This window comes from Leiobunum rupestre, chromosome 2, assembly GCF_980474605.1.
Source record: "Leiobunum rupestre chromosome 2, qqLeiRupe1.1.hap1, whole genome shotgun sequence".
In the NCBI taxonomy this organism is placed as follows: Eukaryota; Metazoa; Arthropoda; class Arachnida; order Opiliones; family Sclerosomatidae; genus Leiobunum; species Leiobunum rupestre.
Window position 1 is genome coordinate 26,412,152 of NC_143385.1, and position 23,632 is coordinate 26,435,783.

General features: G+C 36.0%; 1 protein-coding gene, 1 long non-coding RNA gene and 1 pseudogene across 2 annotated transcripts; all 3 read left to right on the plus strand.

Annotated features, from left to right (window-relative positions):
* Positions 1 to 3,549: 3,549 nt before the first annotated feature.
* LOC149956653 (uncharacterized) lies at positions 3,550 to 10,121 on the plus strand. Its single transcript, XM_090164742.1, has 4 exons — positions 3,550 to 3,726; positions 5,739 to 6,136; positions 9,014 to 9,213; positions 9,878 to 10,121. The coding sequence occupies exons 2-4, from the start codon at positions 5,748 to 5,750 to the stop codon at positions 10,024 to 10,026; spliced, it is 738 nt and encodes a 245-aa protein (XP_090020868.1). The 5' UTR covers positions 3,550 to 3,726; positions 5,739 to 5,747; the 3' UTR covers positions 10,027 to 10,121.
* Positions 10,122 to 15,950: 5,829 nt separating this feature from the next.
* LOC149956654 (acetylcholinesterase pseudogene) lies at positions 15,951 to 17,456 on the plus strand (annotated as a pseudogene).
* A 3,875-nt stretch (positions 17,457 to 21,331) lies between these two features.
* Positions 21,332 to 23,502, plus strand: LOC149956655 (uncharacterized). The gene is made up of 3 exons (XR_016478627.1): positions 21,332 to 21,408; positions 21,583 to 21,758; positions 23,393 to 23,502. It is a non-coding gene; the product is annotated as an uncharacterized LOC149956655 (long non-coding RNA).
* The last annotated feature ends 130 nt before the right edge of the window (positions 23,503 to 23,632 follow it).

A 23,632-nucleotide genomic window follows, 5' to 3' on the forward strand; every position in this document is an offset into this window, starting at 1 on the left:
TAAACAAAGCTAACAGTTTTTACCATTGAGGTACTGTGGTATACTAATATACATCTTAATAGGAATATTATTTGGCTTAAAATTTGTTCAGTTAAATTAGCTATATATTTGCAGATTTCGTTTAGTTTGGAGATTTAAATACAATTAAACCTAAAATTAAAAGAACGCCGCATTTTTTGCCAGAACAAAACAATTTAAATTATTCCTATTTATATAACACAGGCTACATACATTTAAGTGTCATAAAAAAATGTGAATTTAATGTAGTTAATGACAGTCTGGTTTTAACTGGGCTAATAACTTACCACTGGTGGCACCAGCATTCAAAAACTCGTAAGAGTAAATGTTTTCTAAAATGTGGGTCCATTTCAAGACTCTAAAAGGTGTTTTTTTATATTCGCCGGCTATAGGGAAGATTTTTACTCTGTGCCATAAACAATTCGCTTGTTCCGGAGTATTATGTAAAGATTTTTTTTATTCGATTGTGACGTGTGGGACAATTCCGTCCTCTCGTCCATTCGATTAATCAGGGCGAGATATGTGTAACGACCACGCCAACGGGGGGATACGTGGGGACAGGGGTGGGGAAACCCTTGGCGGAAGTATTCCGACCACCCGTTGGGGGATTGGTGGTCGTCCTCACACGGCCATCCACAAACTCTGCCTCCCGGACGCCTGAGATTACAGGAGTGAGCCACTACTCCCGGCTACTATGTAAAGATAACATTAAACAACGCCGAAAAGGTAAAAAAGACCAACAACATTTGGGAAAACTAAAATATATTTATTTATTTAAAACCAATTCGCGGTATTTCGGCCGATAGTCCTTTAAGGCAATGTTGCAAGTTGAACCGAGTATTAGAGCATGGATAGTAGATTTTAGAGGATCGGTAAAAAGCCTCGTTTTTAGTCCCCGTAAACCAATCACACTAAGGGAGTCGTCCAAGGTTATTCGAAAAAAACAAGTATCGCTAAGAGTGGACGATACTGTTCGAAAAAAGAAAAAAGATAAACACGAAGTACATTTTTACGCCAAAAGGTATTTTTTCAAGTTTTTATAGATTAAATATGATGTACTAAATATCAGTTGATAGTTTTTATTGAATTACAAAACCAAAATAAAAAATTACTAAAATATAAAGCGCAAAAATTACGTAACAATATCAACCGCGTTAGATTGCCATTTTGAAATTTTAGGATCACGTGGTACAAACGACCTTGCAAGACTCCCTCGGGGTCTCTGGAGCTGATTGATAGGCGGGGAGAAATAAAATGCACTGTGGAAGGGTATCGAAAACCTGTCCTCTTAATTTACTGTCCATGATTAGAGCAACTCTTTTGACTTCTCCCCAAAAGCAGGAGTAACGATAGTAAACTAAAAATATTATTTTCTTAAACAACATTTATCTAATAAAGTTGACACAGGCTGCCATTTTGGGAATACCCTTTTTCCGATTGAAACTATTTTCCACCACGGCATAGGGTTACTCTTCTTACCCTGCTGCAAAATCCCAGAAAACTAAAAAAGAAACCATCTTTCAGCTAATGTTGCAGAACGTAAATAAACTAACCTTCTTAGTGGCCCACAATTAAAGGCCTAGGTTTTCTTCTGCCTGTCCCCCTTTAATTTAGGCCAACATGTTCAGCGGTTGGCCTACCACAAGGCAGAAAATACCTAGGCCTTTAAGTGGGTAACTTGAAAATCGATTTGCGGGCCGCGAATTTAAATTAAAATAAGTGTATAGCCTGCTTTGCCTATCACTAACACCGCTACAGGGACTAACTACTCATGAAGTTGCTTTTGCCATAAGTGTATAATATTGTTACTTGAGTGTTAAGACAAGACTACATTACGGATTAATCGCCATTTTTTCGCGCTTGCTAACGCGTCACACGTAGCCTTTGACAGTGTACCTCGCTGGGGGAGATTTTCTTCTGGTGATGACTTCACTCCGTTACTAGCTCTCAGTAAAATATTCCTCAAAGTGACCAACTTATGGAACAATATTATAGACTTATGCTATTGCCTACCAGTTACCACTAGCACCGCTACAGGGAATAACTACTATTCGTCGTAACTGCTAGATTACAATGCTCGAAAATTTCGGTAAGCTAGCCTTCTTTACGGAGCAGCCAATACCTATTGAAAGTTTTGACTCTTATTAAAGCTAACTGTTTGTTATCTAAAACTCCGATTTCCCAATGACGCTGAGACAGCCCATCTTTAACCGACCAGGTCATACTTATTCTATTATTTTACTTAGGCTAGTAGAAAAAGGAGATTCGTAACAAAAAACTAGTGTTGTAAGTCGGAAAATTTTCCGTAAAATAACCGAGGCCTCTTTTCCGTAAAATTTTCCGTATTTTTCCGAAACAAAATAAAAAAAGTTTTCATTCCATGATTAGTCTAATATATTGTTTAGAAATTTAAATGAAGCGGTATTTTCGCCTAATTTTTTTGTATAATAAAGTAAAACTAAACCTCTAGACAAATTTAAACTGATTAACAATGTAACAATATTATTTTTGTTTAGTATGTTTACTGATATTAGATATTTATAAAAAGTTAAAAACATAAAAAACTTTTAAAAAGAAATTTGTCTATAAAATATTCGGAAAATTTGCCGCATTTTGTTTTTCCGAAAAATTAACAACACTACAAAAAAAAATGAAGGTTGAACGATAAAGGTTCAGTTTTCATTTGGTTATTACAATTTTTTTAGGTAAAATTATAATAATAATATTTCTTAAAACCAAGTGTCGCGGATGTTTTATATGATTATTTCCCGATGATTTAGTAGTCTTAGATAACGTTCAATTGGAGTGTAAGACAATTAGCTAGACCAAGAATGTTTACGAGTTAACAGAGAATTTTTAGCTGCACTTTTAGCCTCTGCTTTCATGATTCCTGGAAGATTAACTCCGCCTACACGAATAGAGATTTAAGCAGTGATCATACTTGAATGTCTTTAAGGTGCAGAAAGGGTGAAAGATTACACGAGAAAAGGCAGAGGGGCGTGGTTAATCTTCATAAAAACCTGTCGAGATTATCGGTAATAGTTAGTGTAGGGAGCTGTTGACTCGCGTGGCATGAAGAGCTTGTCACCACCCTCCTTAGCCTCCTACGCATTGTAACCCGGCCATCTGTTGAAATGCATTTTAAGCCGCTAGATGACTGGGGCCTAGTATGCTGCCTTGCTGATTATTATTTAGAATCGCAGGTCAAACAACGTTCTGCGCAGATATTCTTTGTTCACCTTAAAACATTCGTGGATAAACTTATCAGTTTTATGGTTATTTTTATCACTCTTTGGCGGTTATAAAAGAAAATGGTGCTGGATGTTATTTCTTCTGATAAAGCTATCCCAATTCCAGAAGAGACAATTATATACTAGTGGTTATTTATGACTTGTTGAAAAAAACTTTAAGTTTAAGCAAAAAAACGGAATGAAGACAATGTCTGAGTTTAACACGTTTCTGTGCTTCGTATTATTTCATCGAATTTTATCGGGAATTTGTTGCAACTACGGTAATAATAATAATTATAATAATAATAAAGACACGATTACTTGCGAAGGTGTTTCTGGGACTAAAGAATTGGCCAGACAATTGTCAGAAGCCATAAAGCTAGCGCAATCTGCGAAGTTAAAGAAAATCCACTTGAAAAATTTAAAAGAAATTTCTTGTCTGCCTGCTCCGCAGACTTTCAAAGATATTACCGTCGATGTAAGTTCAATATTTCATATTTTCATAGTTTAAGTGTGGTTTATCCAAAATTCAATAATGATTTTGTTATAAGTGACAAAGCGTATACTTATTTTAATATTGTTTATGCAACACCAAAAAACTTAAAATACTGATTTCCCAATTGTTAACTATAGAAAATATCGCATTTTAAATAGTGCTTCAGTATCGAAACTAGAGATGTTTGGTAATTACAAAAGTTAATTTGTTAAAGATTTTATTTAAATAAGGTTAAGTCCGTAGTATATTTTACTAAACTAGGCGACTAGTGAGATATTGGTTTATTTCGATCCCCGATCAGGAGATTTAAGTTCAGTGCTCCTGCCGGCACTTCCTTAAGTGCGCAAGGAACATAAAAGGGGAACGGTCAAGCTATAACCAGTTAGATAGCCCTTTAGCCCATTAAAAACTAAAATTTATGGCGAAAACCGCACCAAAAAATATTAAGTGGTTAATTTTTAATAAAATAAAGAAACTTCGGGAAATCGAAAAGCACGCGTCCGCCGCGACACCTGGTGAGAAGTCGGTGGGACAGAAAAACAACATAAAAGCGCGCGCTGCTGAAGACGCCAAAAATTTGTTTTGCACGCGCAGCGCATTCCAGTTATAAGAGACTTAAGCCTAAATTTCGCGATTTTAAAAGTTAGGATAGTTCGCAAATCACGCATACGGGGTTAGGGGCGCTGGCGGCAGCCCCTAAGATGGCGGCGAAAATTCAAACCCAAACACCTGCATGGCGTTGTTTTTCGTTTCAACTTTTTGGGCCAAAAGCTATTTTTTCAAGACAAAAAAAGGTACGTGTTAGTATATTGAACGTCTAGTTAATCTTTTGATACGGAAATAAGGCCGTATTTGGAAAAGATTGGCCGTTCCCCTTAAAGTACATTTCTTCAACTGCCAATTTTAATTGTTTTAAATTTTACAATGCAATGCTTATTTCTCCCGTTAAAAAGGCAGTGTTTTCAAACGAAGTGATTCCCATATCAGTCACGCAAGGTCGTTATAAATACTATGTATTGCTTGCATGGAGACAAGTTTAAACGGGACAAACTTTTCTCCTTAAAGCCGGTTTAAAAATGGCAAAACGGCGCGACGATGAGCGTCGACACCAATAAACTACGTTAGGCCTAAAACAATTGCTTTGTGTAGACCTCTGACGTCGCTTTGTGAGGGGCCCGTAGCTTTGACTGTACTAAAGTGATTACGTAATCGATTACAGATTTAGCACTACCAAAGACTGTACTCTCTGTAATCGGTGTACCGAATTTAAGGAAGTGGTTAGGCCCTCGTGTAAAACCTGGGAATAACTTCTAGCAGTGCTTTAAGTTTAAGTTACAAGGACCATATCAAAGAGTCGCTCAGTGTGCTAATAATTCCTATCGAATGGCTGAATTACTTTTATTGAAACGCCTATTTAGCTAACAAGGAGACATCCCGAAGTGTAACCCACCGATTTTGTTCAAACTCGGGGGATTGGTAGACCTTCATGTAATTTGAAAAATCCTTAAGGGAATTTATTCAATGGGCAACCGTTTTGCCATGGCAACGAAAAATGTTTTTGACAACAACAAATGGAAATTTTCCCATTGAAAATAACATGGGATTCTGACCGATTCCTAGGACCCCCTGTGAAAAATTTGAACAAATTTCAAAATTTCGAAAATGCCAAAAATAGAAAAAATAGATAAAAATGGACAAAAAAACATCAAAATTGTTCAACTTTTGATCAATTTGAGGTCAAAATCCCATGTTATTTTCAACGGGAAAATTTAATATTTTGTGTTGTCAAAAACATTTTTCGTTTCCATGGCAAAACGGTTGCCCATTGAATAAATTCCCTTTAGGATTTTTCATGATACATGAAGGTCTACCAGTCCTCCAAGTTTGAACAAAATGGGTGGGTTACACTTCGGGATGTCTCCTTGTAAGTAAAACGTTTCGATTTTCAGTACCATTTTTAGCATAATCTTCTTTAACTATTTCCCAATAATTAGGTCCTTAAAATGTCCGGCTTCTCATTGCCATTTTGGTCCAGTCCAGTCCACAAAAGTACTTTAATCGCGTTCAAAGAAGCATCCTACCTACAGTTGGACAAAATGCGAGGATTGCAATATTGGAATTGGGAGAACGTAAATGATTTTAGCGGAGGAAAAGTTCGAAATTTTCAAGTGTCCGGTAGTCGATGGGTGCGACTTCCGTCTCAATTACAGTTGTTTTACGGGAAGCACGTCCGTTATTTGAGCATCACGTCATCCAAAGTGAGATGGTTGGATGATAGGTCATTGGAATGTCAACAGTGTAGAGACATCGATTTATCATACAATCAAATTCAAGAGTTAAGAAAAGAGGTGTTCGGAACTGATATAAATCAACTGAATAGACTCATTCTATCGTAAGTTAGCACTCTTTCGTTATAAAACAAGGAAAGTCTATGTGAATGCACTTAGAATGTCTATGAATGCACCGTGCTGCGAATAGGTTTGAAGAAATGGGCTGGACAAAGCCAATAAAAGACGTTGTAGATAGGGAGCGGATTACTTAACAATTTGTGCCAAGTTTGATTGTTCGATTGGAATAGCTCAAGTACATAATAAACGTAATTTTAAAGACTTATTGTTAAGCTAATATTTTAAATTAATTTGTAGATTAAAAGTCATTTAATAAGTAAAAATATTTTGCACAGACTAACAAGTAAGTGCATCTAAGATCACATTTATGACAAATATAAATAATACTTTTAGTGACAACGTTTATATTTGTTAGTGGTAAATTTAATATTTATATTATATATAATTATTTTTTTTATATTATATATAATTATTTTTTTATTTTATTATATAATTAGTTGTTATACTATTACAGAATTATTATTTTTTATTATTATAGAATTATTATATTTATTATATTTATTATTTTATATTATTATATTATTATAATTTTTAAATTTTTATAAATTTCAAAAATATATTTTTCTTTAATTTATATTTATATTAAAGTTAAAATAAATAAAAACAACGTATTTTAGTGCACTATAAATTTTTATTTTTATTATAAAAATTTTAAACACGACTCGACCAGTTTCGGCTACTGCGTATTAATGATGATGGCAGCGTAATACGCAGTAACCGAAACTGGTTGAGTCGTGTTTTTAATTTTTATAATTAAAAAGAAAAATTTATAGTGCACTAAAATACGTTGTTTTTATTTATTTTAACTATAATTTTGCACTAGCGATTGGTATTTTTATATAATTTATATTTATATTAACATATAATTTATATTTATCTTACCATATAATTTATATTTATATTAACATATAATTTATATTTATCTTACCATATAATTTATATTTATATTAACATATAATTTATATTTATCTTACCATATAATTTATATTTATATTAGCATATAATTAATAGGGAACAGGTCTCCTCTGTCGTTGGGCGCTGTCGGCGTACCTTGTATGGGATCCTTCGTCTCGCCAAGGTACTACGTTCCGTCCGCTGTTTTAAAATGCTTTATATAAGCCTGATTAAACCAAAGCTTACCTATGACATGCTGTCCTGGGGGGGTGGGGGGGGGGGTTGTGCAGACTACTTACTATCTAGACAAAGTTGAAGGTGTACAAAGAAAATTTGTGGAGCTTGCTCATTCTTTTTTTCTATTCAAAAAACCTTATGATTACCGATTCCTTTTAAATAAGCTTAATATGGAAACGATTCGACTATTTAACAATAAGCGCGAGTTAATATTCCTCTGGAAAACTATTCGTATTTATAAAATACCAGAACTGACTATCTTTATCAATTTCTTTCTTCCAGAAGAATTATTACTCCACTACTTAGACTGCAAGACACGTGCAACTAAGTTTGCGGCAACCTAGACATTTTTTCTTGTAAATTTTGCGAGATCTTTAAACTCCAATACACCATTTAAAAATGTAAACTATTCTTACTTATGTCTCGGTATGACCGTTAAATAATTCACTTATATGTAACTAATATTTATGTACATTGTATTCCCCCTTCTTCCCTCCCCCGTGTTTAACCTTGTAGGTACCCGGGTACTGTTGCTAAACACGTTAATAAAACATTTCATTTCATTTCATTTCATATTTATAATATTATATAATTTATATTTATATTACGCCTGTTATAAAATAATTTATATTTATATTTATATTAATATAAAATAATTTATATTTATATTATTATAAAATAATTTATATTTATATTAATAATTTATGAAAGGATAAAAACTTCGTTAAATTTGCATATTTAATAAACAATGATATATGTAAATATCATCATTGTTTATTAAATATGCAAATTTAACGAAGTTTTTATCCTTTCATAAATTATCAATCGCATATTGTACGTGCAAACATAATAAGCCTCATTTATATTAATATAAAATAATTTATATTTATATTTATATTTATATAAAATAATTTATAATTATATTATTATAAATTTATATAATATTATATTATAATATATATTTATATTGTATTATTATAATTGAATATAATATAACAATTTATATATAACAATATATTATAATTTATATATATATATATATATATAAAACTCAACAAGATTAATTTTATTTATGACTATGAAATTTGTATATCAACATAACGAAAAATATGTTACATTACAGGCCAGTTGTAGAAAAAAATTTAAAATTTCTGAAATATTTTCCGGATTTTTCTCTTTGAAAAAATATTGATAAAATATTCAGGATTTCTTTGAATGCCCGACCCCTTGCTTGTCGCTGTCACGAGCAAAAATCTACGCTGTAACCCAGCACGTTTCTAACACCATGAGGGCTATCACATAAGCATTCAAGCGCATTCCCGATTAAACTGCTAAAACGGTAGTTGTGCAAGAAAAATATTATACGTACATTTGGTTTTGGTGAAAATTTACTTTGATAATTAGAATAACATCGAATCCCTGAGGAATGGAATATTTCCATCGAAGGGGTTTATTAAATATTTCTGATATTACCAAGAATGAATTACCGATGCCTCAGAATATGAAGGAGGTACCCAGTTCACCTTATGTTTCACCACGCCTCCTACATGGGGAAGACGTACCATAGTCTTAGGCATAGTAAGAGAACCATATTATCCGTAAATCACAAAAGCAGAGGCTATACTTTTGCGATTGGGTATTCTCAGTTAACGTTAATTTATTCTTCGTACCTCTGAATAGGGATATATTTCTTATGTTATGTTTAATCCATGATGTCCCTCTAATTTAAGGTTTAACAAAATACGTAAGCTTCCAAAGGATCTTTTTGAAAATGTCAAATGTTCATCTAGAGAGCCAATATTTAATTCTGATCAGATGTCGTATTTTACTCTACTTCTTCATAACAATCCACTTGAACAACTCGAAGAAGAGTTATTTACTCCGTTGAAGAATATCGAACGCATCAAAAAAATCATTGTAATATTCGATAGTAAGTCAAAAACGAGGGGTCCGACATTCATGAAAATCCCGTACACTCTAAAGAAAAATGATTTTAGACATCTTGAAATCAGCTTCGAAATCCTAAAATCTGGGCGAAAGTTACTTCCAAAATCTCAAAATCACCCTAAAAAACCAGTAATCAACACGAAAATCGTACTGAGAAATCCCAAAATCATTTGTTGATTTCTGTAATAACTTTGAGGTTTACGGTAATAGTTAGTGTATTGAGCTGTTGGCTCGCGTGGCATGAAGGGCTTGCCACCACCCTCCTACGCATTGTTACCCGGCCATTAAAGGCATTATAAGTCGCTAGATGACTTGGGCCTAAGGTGGTGCCTTGGGTATTAGCCTAGCTGATTATTATTATTATTATTATTTATTAAAATCTTGTACGCTTAATTTGCAAATGTCGGACCTCTCGGTCAAAGATAATACGCCATTTCCGTGTTTATTGTGCGGCCATCTACGGCAGTTTTCAGAAGGTATTTACTATCTACCTTTTGTGGAAACGGAAGAAATTAAATTTGAAGTATTTCTAAATATATTCTGATAACAGATGGGTCATCAGTCACTGCCCATGCGCAGACGGTATAACTGAAATGGTGTATTCTGTGCCAAGTTATGCATTTTTTTAAAAATGTTTTTAACCACAGATGACTATAGAACTTTCCGATGTGATTGCAGTATGAAATGGCTACTCGATAAGAACATCTTCGAAGTAAACCGATTCTTTTGCTCCGACATCGACCGAAACAAAATACGAATAGTCGATTTTTTTGAAGACGGAAACTGTCCTTCATAATTACCATTGAATCTCGCCATTTTAACTATATATTTTACACTCCCTTATGGAAATGACTTGATCTATTCTAAAATTTTTTAAAAATTGGGAATAATGACATACACCATTTGAATTTCCAAATTGAATCCAATATAACACATTTTGGATTGTAGTTTTCATATATTTCGAATTTGAAACTGCCCAACTTTGGATATAACTAAGGAATCCTATTTGATCCACACTTGTTTGATGAGATCAAAAACAAAATTTAGATTTATAAGCGAAAATAATAATAAGAAATATAAGTTAAATTTCAAGATTCACAAATAAGATCGTATGTAACCAAATGATTAAAAATATAATAAAAACAAGGTTTTTTTTTATCTGAAATTGGCAATGGTTAATTCAATGTCTTAACACATTATCTATTCCAATCCAATAAGAATTTACATTGTACAAGCTATTTTGTACAATGAAACTTAGTAGTCGCTATAGTGCCGTCACAAGACTTTTGGCGCCTCACACAAATTGTTATTGGCCACCCTATCAATAAATAAAAAAATTTGTTTGCTATGTTTAAGGAAAATTCCCAAAACTACTGTTTTATTAAAGGATAAAAATTTGTTTTGGCTTTCCTGTATATTGCTCATTCGCTTTCCAAATTTACCATTGCTCCGGGAGGGTGACAATCTCCTATCATGCCATACGTCTGAGAAACAACGAATGTTGTGGGTTGTTGGAGGACGACCACCTACCATGATCATATGGTTGTCATACTTCCGCCACGTGGGTCCTGTCCTTATCTTCTTGTATCCACCCGTTGACGTGCCCCTATCGGCAAGTCTAGCAGAGACGAGTTGGCGAAATTGTCCAACCCGCTCTGTACGAATGTTCGTGTAAATGAGCTTGATATGTATGAATAAATGGTGTTTACATATGTTACCAAAGAAAATTACAATTTTAGTTAGGGCCTTTCAGATAGTCATTGGTTACCGGCCTTTAATGAGTCACCGTGTGCAATAACTGATGGCTATACCGGAAAGTCGGGTCTAGTAACCCATGCATAAGGGCGTGGCTGTGATCAAATGGTCTTATCTATCAATCAGCTAGGCTAATACCCAAGGTACCACCTTAGGACCAAGTCATCTAGCGACTTATTATGCCTTAAAACAGGTGGCCTAGTTCCATTGCGTAGCAGGGTGGTAGGAAGCCCTACATGCCACGCGAGCCAACAGCTCCCTTCACTAACTATTACCGTTAATCTCTACAAGTTTTTATCTCCACCTCCGACTTCGGTCAGCTAGGGGCTGGAAACTGGGTTTGAGCACAGGCTAACGGAGAGGTGCCAGGCATCCAGGTCATTTCAGAGGATTGGGTACCCGGCTGTGGGGCGGCGTTTTCCCGGATGAGGGTGCCCAGTGACCCTGTTTCCCAACCTTTTGGATATCCGGTGCCAGTTGTGCCGGGTTACGTGGGTCGTTGTGTGCCGGTAGTTCCTCTTTAGGAGCCTTTTCTGAAAGGCTAGGCTAGGATAGGTAGGGTATCGGCTAGCGGTTCTAGAGCTACCACTCTCTATGCCACATTAGTGCGCGAAACAGAAGCTGTTCGCCCATTGCTGCACCTTTGGTCGAGATGGGTTGGCTTGCAACGAGGCTGAGACCGTCAGTAGTAGTGTTCTGTTACCCATGACGTTTTATTATCACTTGTCTGGGCTTGTGGACGGTGGCGTAGGGTAAAATGATGAGATCACCGGTTTAGTATGCTGCCATTATTGCGCTTGGTTTATAAATATGTGACGACATGTCCACCCAATTTTGTACCAACACCTATTTTGATTCTTCAGCCATCCAGAAGTGTATATTTTAATTCTTTTTTAAAATTAATAACTAAAGAGCAAATTTGGCCCTTATATTCTAACAAACTAATTTTTTACTTTAGTCCGGTAATTGGATTATTTTTGCTCCTATCCTTTAATGTTACTAGGGGATAAATTTGGTAAAATGGTATTTAAGGGGGATTTAGGTTGAAATGAGTTATTGGGGGGTGTAGGTATATCCGTGGTTCTAGAAGTAATAATAATAAAATTGCAAAACTATCAGTAAAATTTTTTATGAGCCCAATTAGGTGTGATTTTATTAATCATAATTTATTGTCTTGTTTGTTACTTACATAGTTTAATTAGAACATAGTTTTGAAGCAACTAAAGTAAGAATTTTGTGAGTATTTTTAACCGGTGGTAGTTTGGGCTTGAAAATCACATGTGTTTTTTACACCATAAAAATAAAGACTATGTCATTAATTAACATCTTTAAAGTTAGCGGCCTTAATCTATCTTAGTCTCTTTAATAGGAGTATTTTCAATTTTCTTATTAAAGAAGAATAATTATTTCAACACAATTCTTACTTTTAACACTGGAATGGGCAGAAGCCATAATCCAAGCTTACGTTTTCATTGTTTTAGTCTCTATGAGGGGGGGGGGGGCCGTTACCAGTATGGGTTAGTCAATTTTTTGGTGTTATCAAGTGTAGGTGTTTATTCTCTTTTGGGGGCTGGTTGTTTTGGGATAGGTATTTTAATTAGTTTAGTAAAAGGGTAGTATATATTAAAAACCGTATAAAACCTTAAAGTAACTATAAAAGATTTTAACTTAATTTAATCAAATCATTGGTTACAGAGGCTTATTTATTCCACCTGACGCCCCTAAACGTCGTTTGAGTTTTAGGCTTGTTTCGCACCTATGAGAAAATGTTATAATTTTGCCCCAATATCGAATGGGCAAAATGGGTGCCCTAATAATCGGGCATAAAATTACCTCTGATTAATTAATTTCAAATTATTTTCTGATAATAGTAATGGCAGCAAATATATAATCGTTGACTAAATCTTGGACTATGTCATTTTCAATTGAGAAACCTTACAATCTTACCTATCTTAATAATTCGGTTGTTATCCGAATAGTAAATTATTGATGTTAAAATTAAAAATAGTAAAATAATAAAATAAAAATCATTATTTGGCCACTTTTCTCAAATTGGCGCTACAGGCGAGCAGAGGCGGACTGGGGTGGTTGTAGTCAGGGGGGTATAGTACAATCACTATGTACTATTATTGAACTTCAAGTGCTTGTGGAACATTATAGTGTTCACTCAAATTTCAATTAAAAAAAACAATACCTCCCATGGATTTGCCCTTGGCATCTAATACAACCGGCCACCAAGCCAAATTTGCTAGGAATTTTGCCCACCTGCCCACCTGAACAGTCCGCCTCGGCAGTTGAGTGTCCGATATGCCAGGCGTTGCGATGGTTTTAGTGGTCATCGTCGAGTAAAATTAAACAAAAAGGTAAAGGAAATTAACTATTTCTTAAATTATAATTAAAACTGTGGGGTAATAGTTTAAAAAATAGGATTTACACTCATAAGCAATACTAATGATTGTAATCTATTACGTTCTAGGATTTAGTTCAATCGATGGTTGAACTATGTATAAAACTAACTATTATGTTAAAAACTTTGTTTTGTCACCACAAATGTGTGGCGACTGAATGCCGTATTTGGAAACGATTTACCCCATCACAATAAAGTCCCTTTTATCTAGGAGCAACAAACACAAGGAGAACACAGCTAGCCTTTAAACACGCTAACGAAGGGTTGTGTATGAATTTCATTGGACGAGCGTCACGAGCCTTTACGCTGAAAGTTTTACGGGCAGGGGGCGGGGGAGACAAATTCCGAATTTTCCCTTTCCGACGGCAGCAGGCACTAAAGCGTCTAGCCAATGAAAAACGTACACAAGAAAATCCACGACTTTTGACGGGTTGCGTTCTCCTTGTGTGGGGAGTTGTGTTTGTTGCTCCTAGCTTTTATCGAGTATTCCGCTAATAGTTATAGAACTACAAAAATATGAAATGTAGACCAAAACCTTTAAGGTTCTCCGCGTTAAACCCAAAATGTGACATCCGTCCAATCACTACGTCTTAATGTTTCAGCCCATGAACGCCATGATATCAAATTAGTAGTAAGCATACGTCTTATAAGCCACTTGACATCAAATATTCGTTTAATGAGTTGTAAGTTTAACTTACAAGGAGAGTACCCGAGGTGTTTATTGCCGATTTTGTTCAAAGTCAGGCGTAAAGTAGACCTATACATGTATGAGATACGAAATGTTCCCAAAGGAGACGTTGCACTACCCATTCGATTTGCCAGGGCAACCGAAAATGTTTTTGACCACTTAAAACAAAAATAATATTTTTTCCTTATTTTACCCAAAAATTGTTTCAATTTTACCATAAAAATGTTCCAATTTACCCAAACATTATGAAATTTACCTACATGTGGTCCACATTACCCATTTCGTGATTTCAATTTTTTTTTTAATTTCCTTGTGAAACCGAGAAAATACCATGCTTTTTTAAATGGAGATTTTTGTTTTAAGTTGTAAAAACCCTTTTCGGTTGCCATGGCAAATCCAATGGTTAGTGCAACGTCGCCTTTTGGAAAATTTCATATCTCATATTGGTCTACATTATGCACGACTTTGAACAAAATTGGTTATAAACACATCGGGTGCTCTCCTTGTTAGTTCTTACCCAAATTAAATAGAACTTGCATCCCATAAAAAACAGGCCTCGCAAGGTCTATCATTGTCAAGTGGCGTGATATGCAGGTTTTTTATGGACAGACCCATATTTGACAACGTAAACCTGCGGAAAAATGAGTGCCTTGCCCATTATTTGGTTTCGCAGCGTTCATGGGCTGAAATGTTAAAACATAGTGTTTTGGTGGACGACACATTTTTGTTTTCATGAGCTGGACCTAGCGAATTTTAGCCTAAAGGTTTTGGCCCAGTTTGGTTAATATCCTAACGCAGTGTAATTTTTACATTTTACATCTTTAAGTGAAATTTTGAACCGCTCACAAAGGAATCTGGCCCTAGACGTATAATTAACTCATAAATAATGTATCATAAACTTATGGTTAAATTCATAAATGCAGGACTACGACATCTGGACGTCATTACCGACAACCAAATGACGAATTAAACACTTATTTTTTAATTATAATTTAGTTAATATGAAACAATATTGCACAGCGATAATAGTAGCCTCTTCCTCATAGCACTCTTGATTTTACCCCTTTAATTAAAAACCGCGGCTCAGCACTGGCATGGGTAGATCGAATGATGCTCGAATTAAAGGTATATCGAATGCCGTTGAAGATAATTCTTCAATTCCCGGGGACCTATACGCCGTAATTTTCAATCGGAGGGTGAAATATCCTCCTTTTATTAAAAACCCTGACTCAGCACTGGCATAGGTAGATAGAGAGAACTAAATACCAATAGAATGACGACTGAATTAAATGTATATCGAGTGCCGTTGAAGAGAATTCGTCGATTCCCGGGGACCTTACCGGAGCTATAGACTATATATACAGTGGAAGCTATAGGTCCGTATACGGACCTATAGCTTCCACTGTATTATTCATCACCAACACCACAGCATACACCAGGTGCGAAAAAAAAGAGCCTCTTTCCTCTATACTAGAGGAAGAGGCTAAAAAGCGTTACTAATTATCCGTTAGACGAGTAACGGTTAATGAAAAACGAGTAACTGACGTAAAGGTTCTTTAAACTACTTCTCTAATACAATGTCCTTGGAAAAGTGAGAAATTATCTCGAAGGAGACAAAAGCAGATGTATTCCTCTCTAGCTTTACTACACGTTTCGATAGATTATATACATTTATGGTTGTAAGCGGAACTTATATAATTGAAATATAAAAAATCAAGTATAGTTATACTGTGAAACGTATTAAAAAATATCAAAGAAGAATTCTCGATGGGTGGGAGAAAAAAAGACTTTCTTAACGGTTCTATTTACCTGAATGTCGAGAAATAAAAAGAACTAATAGAATCAAAACGCTGGTCTCTGTTCAAGGAGAATGTCGTGTTTAAAAACGGTCGTCTTGAAAGTACTAGTTCTTTTATCGGTTTTATCTTTGGTGTGGTCCCTCGGTCATTTAACAGTGACGACGAAATCCGGGACGGTGCAAGGGGTTGAAGTTCAAACGCCAGTCGGTAGAGTAGTGAAAGCGTTCTTGGGTATTCCGTACGCCTCTCCGCCAGTTGGAAATTACAGATTTAAGCCACCCAATCCCATAACGCCGTGGAAGCACACGCTCATAGCCTCGAATAAATCCAAGTCTTGCATACAAAGCATCACACCTGCCTTCACTGCCATCCCATCGAGACAATCGTGGCTTCCAGCCAAAGACGACACCTCCGAGGACTGTTTGTTCCTGAACATCTGGGTTCCGACGTGGCGGACTGGTAAGGAGGCGGTAATGGTGTACCTTCACGGTGGAGGTTTCGAAGGTGGAACTTCAACTTCTTACAGGTACGACGGCGCCATCTTAGCTTCGGAAGGCGGAGTGATCGTGGCTTCGTTAAACTACCGTCTAAATATCTTCGGATTCTTGTACTTGGACGATAACGAAGCTCCAGGTAACATGGGTCTGATGGATCAAGCAATGGCCTTCAAGTGGATTAAAGATAATATCGAGGCTTTTGGTGGGGATCCGGATAGAGTGACCATCTTTGGTTACAGCGCCGGAGGTACATCCGTTAATTACCATCTGGCCATTCCGTCCAGCTCGGAACTGTTCGATCGGGTAATTATCCAGAGTGGTACCAGTAACGCGGCTTGGGCATCCACCAATAAGGAATCGGCCATGAAATTGGGAAAGGCCGTAGCGAATTCCACCGGCTGCTTAGAAAATACGAAGGACAACGTGGATATTATCAGTTGCTTGCGAAGTTTGGATCCACAGATCTTGGCCCAAAAAGCTCTTAGCGTGAACACCGGATCAGTTATTAAATGGACTCCCCTAATTGACGGTACTTACATTCCAGTCGATACTGAAACTGCGATAAAAAGTAAAACGGTAAACCCCAATAAAGAAGTGATGATAGGAGCAACCACTGACGAAGGAGTAGCTTTTGCTCTATTTTTCGGAGTAATTAAACCGAAGAACGATTCTTTCGTTGACAAAGCCGCGTTTCAGAAGTACATACGGAGTTCTTTAAACTCCAATAATGAGCTTCTAACCGGGTTAGTCGAACATTCGTACACAGACTGGACCGATCCGGAGGATAAGGAACGTATACGAGAACAGCTGAAACGGTTCACCTCCGATACGTTATTTCTGTGCAAGACGAACGACATGAGTGATTTGTTGGTCGAAAATGGAAACGCGGTGTTCAGATATCAATTTAGCCACCATCCGAGCGACTCCTTCTTCCCAGCCTGGACTGGAGCGGTGCACGGAGACGACGTCAATTTTATATTCGGATGGCCTTTAGATCCAAACTCATCGTTTACGAGGGACGAATATATCTTGTCTACGAATATCATTTATTACTTTACTAATTTTGCTAAATACGGGTAAGTTCTTTCATTTGTATTACCTGTTTCATTTTTCAAGAAGGGTGTATTTGAAAATGTTCCAACACTGATACTTTTAATGGGAATGATAAGTTCCATATTTATCGTTAATAACCTAATTTCACAGATCTGCCACCAGATTTCTTAGAAGCTAGAGTAACTGGCGCTAATTACTTTTAAAACTAATTGTAACGCTTGATAGCGCATGATTCTTCGATGGGAAGGGCATTGTAGCTTTACCCTCTCCCGTTTACATTCAGAGCAAGTACGTTTCTTTGATTCCCAGAGCCTAGACCACGTGAAGTTTTTTGCAATTTACGAATTCAATTGAGGCAACATGGTCCACGACTTGTTTTAACGTCTAGTTTATTTTAAGCCTGGTGGAAGAAATATGATCTACTATAAATATAAAAGTTCCTACTCTCTTTACCATGGTGATATCAACAAGCAGTTTAAGATAACTTATTATCGCGCAACAAGAACCAAAATTATTTGAACTGTGTAGTAAATCCCTTCCCCCAAGTTGTTAAAGGTTTACTACTTTTACGTCGTCTGTTCGGTCTTGGGCGACTGGAAGAGAAGACAACGATATGAAGAAGGGAAAGTGGGGTGGCTACCACCCTCCTACGCGGTAAAGCCAGGGTCTTCTAAATAAATGGCATGAAATGTCGCTATATTCTACCTGACTGAGCGGGTGGTCAAAACGCAACTCGATCCTGCGAAATAAGCAAGTAACCTCCATGGGCGTCTTAATGTCATGGCCGAACTAAACTCGTTACCGTGGCTACGAGCAGAGGCCACACCCTCGAGAAAGCTACGAATAATTATGGTCTACCGAGATACAATGCGTTCTCAATATGCTAACGTTTTGTAGAAACAGGAAATTACATAAGAAACATTTTAATTTAGGATGGCCACGGATAGATTGCATAATTTTTAATTTTTCAGTTTTAGTAAGAAAATATTCAAGTTCCCAAGAATATTGGATCATAGCATTAGCCTGTGGTACCATCTTCGCAGCTTTTGTAGAGAAAGTTCATCTGCTTTTTTTTACTTCCGTCACCTCTACATCGCACTCTGGCATTTTAAAATTTGTTTTTATCCAGTGAAAATGGCCAAGGTTAACCCAAAAGGGCTTAAATGCGAATTGTCTTGTAGTTTAGCTGAAAAACTAGTAAATAATTTCATTTACACTAATGAATTACAAGATTTAAATACAAGTTTCTTTTTAAATAATAAACAAAAAGGTAATTTTTCTATAATTATCTCTCGAACCAAATCTTAAAGGATCAGAAAATAAAAATTTAAAATGATTATTATTTATAGACGTAAGTGGGTCTTTCAGATTCTTCTTCAACTTCAAATAACAACATTTCACATTATCATTGCTACATAAAACGTTCCCCGCAAATAGTGAAACAAAGTGTAGGGAAAAGTGAACAAAACATAATTACTAATCCCTTCAGAGTTATTATTTGTGGCTCTAAGCTAAGGGCTAGTTTTCATGTTTTGGGTGTGGAGAAAGCTAGCTTTCGTTTCATGTGCCATTATTTGGAAAGGAGATGCGTTCCAAATTAATGTAGAACTTTTAGCATTATTGAATTACGTCGTGTTTGTGAAGGCATCTCCCCTGAAGAAATAATTATAAATTAAAATAGAAATATTAACAATGTAACATAAGTAACTAAAACATCTCCCTACTTAAGATATGAATCTGTAAGTTGCACATTTATAAAGGACAATCAGCGTAAAGATTCTACGATGTGCCAAGAGTGTTTGAAATGGCTAAATAATCGCCATTGTGATTTAAAACGTAAAGCGCTATTAGATTAGATTACGTAATTGGTCCATATATCACATCAAAAGGTCCAGTGAAGTATACTACTCTCTTCACAATTGTCTTAGATGTTGTATATGTTTTCCACGGCTATGGCTTTAAAACCAGGGAATTAGTTTGCGATGGAGCCAGCTCCAACTTGACTCTTATAAAATTTACCTTAAAATTGAAAGGATCATTTGGCTTTACCCAAAGAAAAGGGGTACGCGGGACCACTCCATAAAAGCTTCATTTAAACACCCTTGTTGGGCGTTCCATCAATTCGCTTGGATAATTTGCTAATCACATGAGATGAAAAGTATGGAATCAGCCCTTTTTTCATCTCGACCACTTGGCACAAAAAGCTTTCAATTCTGTGGTGTGGAATTTGGGTGGAATGCAGTGAAGCAAGTGTACGACGAAGACATTAAAAGGTCTAACAACAATGAAGCAAAAAGAGTACGTAATCTGTATAAAAGTTACATTGATAGAAATAGTTGGTCTCGCTTAAACGTGCAGTCGTCTAAAATAATGCAACAGATGTTAGTTGCATTATACGAAATAGCTTAGCCTGTAACTGGAGAAATTGTTCCCCATCGAGAAGAACTGAAGCTATCAAGGGAATATATTCTGGCCTGTTCTAACCTATTGGAAGAAGGCATTCTTCAGAGAGTTCAATTAGACAAAAGTGATCACCCAGTTTTACCGTCTATTGAAAGTGGCTTCAGTTTTTTTTGAAACGTGGTTGGACAACCAACTTATTCGATTTTTTTCCTGACATCAGTACTCCTTCACCTCATCAAAAAGATTTTCTTTCGTGGCAAACGTGGAACCTTCTAAAAATTATGGTTTTTGGTTTTAAATATTTTGTATTTGAATTTTTAAAAGAACACCCAAGCTATTACGTTATTCCAGGCAGAATTAACAGTAGCGCTATTGAAAGCCTTTTTAGTCAGTTCAGAAATCCGACATCAGGAAAATTATCTGGAACAATGTATAGTTACGCTGCAAAAAATGCCATAATGAAAGTGGATATTCAAGGCCAAGTTTCACACATGGAGACTATCGTGGATGTCACATAGCTGTGGCTGATTTCAAACTTCAAAGAGTAAAAAAGAATCATTCTGGTCATTCCGAAGATTAAACATTATTTTTAATACATTACAAAAGTTATCACTGAAGCTTGAATACTGAATAAATTTCAGGTACTTAGTTCTTTTATCAAAAATTAAATTTCTTTGGTTTTACCATTGTTTTCGGACTAGTAGTAACTTGTTTCTTGGGATTAGATTTTGGTTTGGCATTCTGAGGAACTCTAGCAGTGTGTCAGAATTTATAGGCCGGTGTACCTAGTAACAGAGACCATACCACCAGAGGTCTATCATCATAGTGCTCTACACCAGCGTCCACCTAACCCGGACAGGTGACAAATCCAGCATGGCTAGTAGTACCTGATGGTCGCACCTTTGACGCAAGCCACTCAACCCAGCAGAAGGTGCAGCAATAGGTTGACTATTTCCCACTTCGCACACAGCAGTGGGATTAAGAGTGGATGCTGTAGCAACTCCAGCCGACACCCTACCTACGTAGGTAAGGAGTCAAACCCTTTGGAGAGAGCTCCTAAAGGGCAACGACGGGCACACAGCAACCCAAGTAACCCGGCACAGCTGGCACCGGAGATCCCGGGGGACCCCAATGGCCGGGAAACAGGACCCTCATACGGAGGTCCGCCATCCCACAGCAGGTTACCCAATCCGCCGAGGAGGCCAGTTTGCACGGACCCTCTCCGCTAGAATGATCCGAAGCTCAGTATCCAGCCCCTACCTAACCGAAGTCGGAGGTGGAGATAGGACCATTTGATCGGAGCTAACATGTCGCAGTGCGCCACCGCCCTTATGGGTTACAAGAGCCAGACCCCGACTCCCCAGTAAAGCCAACAGTTATTGCACACTCCGACCCGTTAAGGGCCGAGGAACTCTAGCAGCAGTTTTGGCGTCATCTGTTTCTATAAGGAGATACTTTTTCAAAATATATCAAGGTTAAGTTTTCCGATAAAACGATAGATGACGCCAACACCATTTGATAAAGTAAATTTACTAATCCTAACTCTCCAACTCAACAAATACTGTCCCGCGAAACGGTAGTTCCTGGAAGGCGGATTTGGATCTATTTATTCAACGTTATTGGAAAATACATCATTTTTCTAATTTCAAATCTTTCATATTACTTAGTTTAAATTTCATTAATGATGCATGGACGTTTACATATCCATAAAGTCAAAATAAATCATATTAATTGGAGTTCTATTTTATAGGCATCCAAACGGACTCATGAGGTATGCCTACGGCAGTTGGCCGAATTATTCAAAAGCCACAAGAGATCACGTGATATTGGGAACTCAAGTTCTTTATGGCAATGCTAAAGATTTGCGCCTTAAAGAATGCGCTGTTTGGAATAACCTAGTGCCAAAATTTCTCTTATATTCTGCTGGTGAGTGTTTGAAAATTTCAAATCGGTGACTATTTTTCAGCAAAGCAAATCAGGGGAGATGAAGGGCTAACCAAAACATTTTTGTAACCTACACTGTGGAATTTTCAAATTTACCTAATATAAAGCCCCCCTTAAGATTATTACAGTGAGTCAAAACTAATTTAAACTTTAATATAAACAAAGTCATTTGATTATTTAAAAATTACTATACCTTGATAAATCCCAGGCACTGTGCGCAAGAAAAACCCACTTATACCTAAATTCACAATTGGTGCTTTTTGTTTAATGATTCTTTCCCAATTTATTATGTAACGTAGGATACGCAAAGAGACCTTAATGACTTAGACAAAACGAAAACAATATTTTTACGTCATTGAGGCTATTCTAAATTAATATAAATATTTTTTTTTCTAATACATTACGAGTTTGCGTGAGATTATTGAAGATAATGATAAAAGTAGCGAATAAGTAGATTAGTCCATTAAAAGAAGGGATCAAAAAGCTAAACCCTAAACAAATTTGAAAAAATTTAAATACTTACAAATAGCTCGTACCGATAGGTCTTCGAGAAAACAAAAAGACGCGGAACTCGGACCAAATAGATCTTCGAGTGATAAACTAAATTAAATAAAATAAAATAGCCAGAATTTCCGAGGGTAGATTATTGAATACAAATAGCAATTTGTTTTTCAATTACTAAAATCGGCTTTACGCTGGTTATTTATAAAATATTTTGCATTTTATCGCTTTTTATGGAGATTTGGTAAACCAGGGTATACGATATCAAACACCAATGCTTAAATAATACTTTCAATGATAACGAGATACATGCAGGGGTGGAGGGGGGCTAAGGCCAGGGCAGAGATTCCAAATAAAATGTGAAGGTGTACGAATCTTTATATTGTCTTCTTTTCCATTTAGTCTGGTCCAAATATCGTCATGTACCCTACTTTTCAAAAATGAGATTTGGGGCAGAAATGCATAACTTTCAATCTGATCTGTTTCTTCATATTCAGATACAGTAGCACAGACAAGAAATACAAGATGGCCAGACATTATTATATTTCATTCATTTCTAAGACTAATATTTCAGCCATAAATTAAAAACAAACCTTATGAATAGCACAATTACTTAACAATGTGTGAATTTAGAGCAAATTTACACCCCAATAGCAATTGAACCTGCGATTCACTTAAATACCAATTGCACAGTGATAGAAATGATAGAATTGTTATGGCATTAAATATAAGTCGTTAAAAATTAAAGGTGCAATATTCTGGGTAACACGACTACTGGCAGAGTTGTCATAAAAAAGGTTTAATGTTCAGGATTTTGTACTTCATTAAAATGTCAATAAACTGGAGACTTCTCAAACCGCCTTAAATTATAAGTATTATAATCAAGAAAACGTATGACATGGCCGTACATACGAGAGGGAACCCTTGATTTATGTTTTCAAATTGAGGAAAAAGTATTATTTAAACGCTCATGCAATTTAAAATGACTAAATACGGTGATCCATATACTCCTGGTATTATTAATAAAAATAACTTTTGTCGAATATGTAGTTCCTTAAACAATCAAGTATCTCAAATTACAGTGAAATTCAAAGTGATTATTTTAAATTTTTTAGGCAATGCCTGTGGAAAGCAATAATTACTAACCGTGCAGGTGAGAAGAGCCGTTCAACAGAAGAACCAGGAGTACATTTTTTGAATTACAGTTGCGTAAAATAAACTCGTGAATTATATTAAATTTTTAAATTTTAAATAAGGAATTTCCAGAACAGATTTTCCTAACTTGTCCACTAGAGACGAGTAGGGCCCACATTTTTTTCGGCCCGACCCGACCCGACCCGAAAAACGTAAAAATA

Coding starts and splice junctions, on each gene's coding strand:
- LOC149956653 (XM_090164742.1), top strand. CDS start 5,748: ATGTCCGGCTTCTCATTGCCATTTTGGTCCAGTCCAGTCCACAAAAGT. Junction 6,137..9,013: donor CTGAATAGACTCATTCTATC/GTAAGTTAGCAC, acceptor CTCTAATTTAAG/GTTTAACAAAATACGTAAGC. Junction 9,214..9,877: donor AATCATTGTAATATTCGATA/GTAAGTCAAAAA, acceptor TTTTAACCACAG/ATGACTATAGAACTTTCCGA.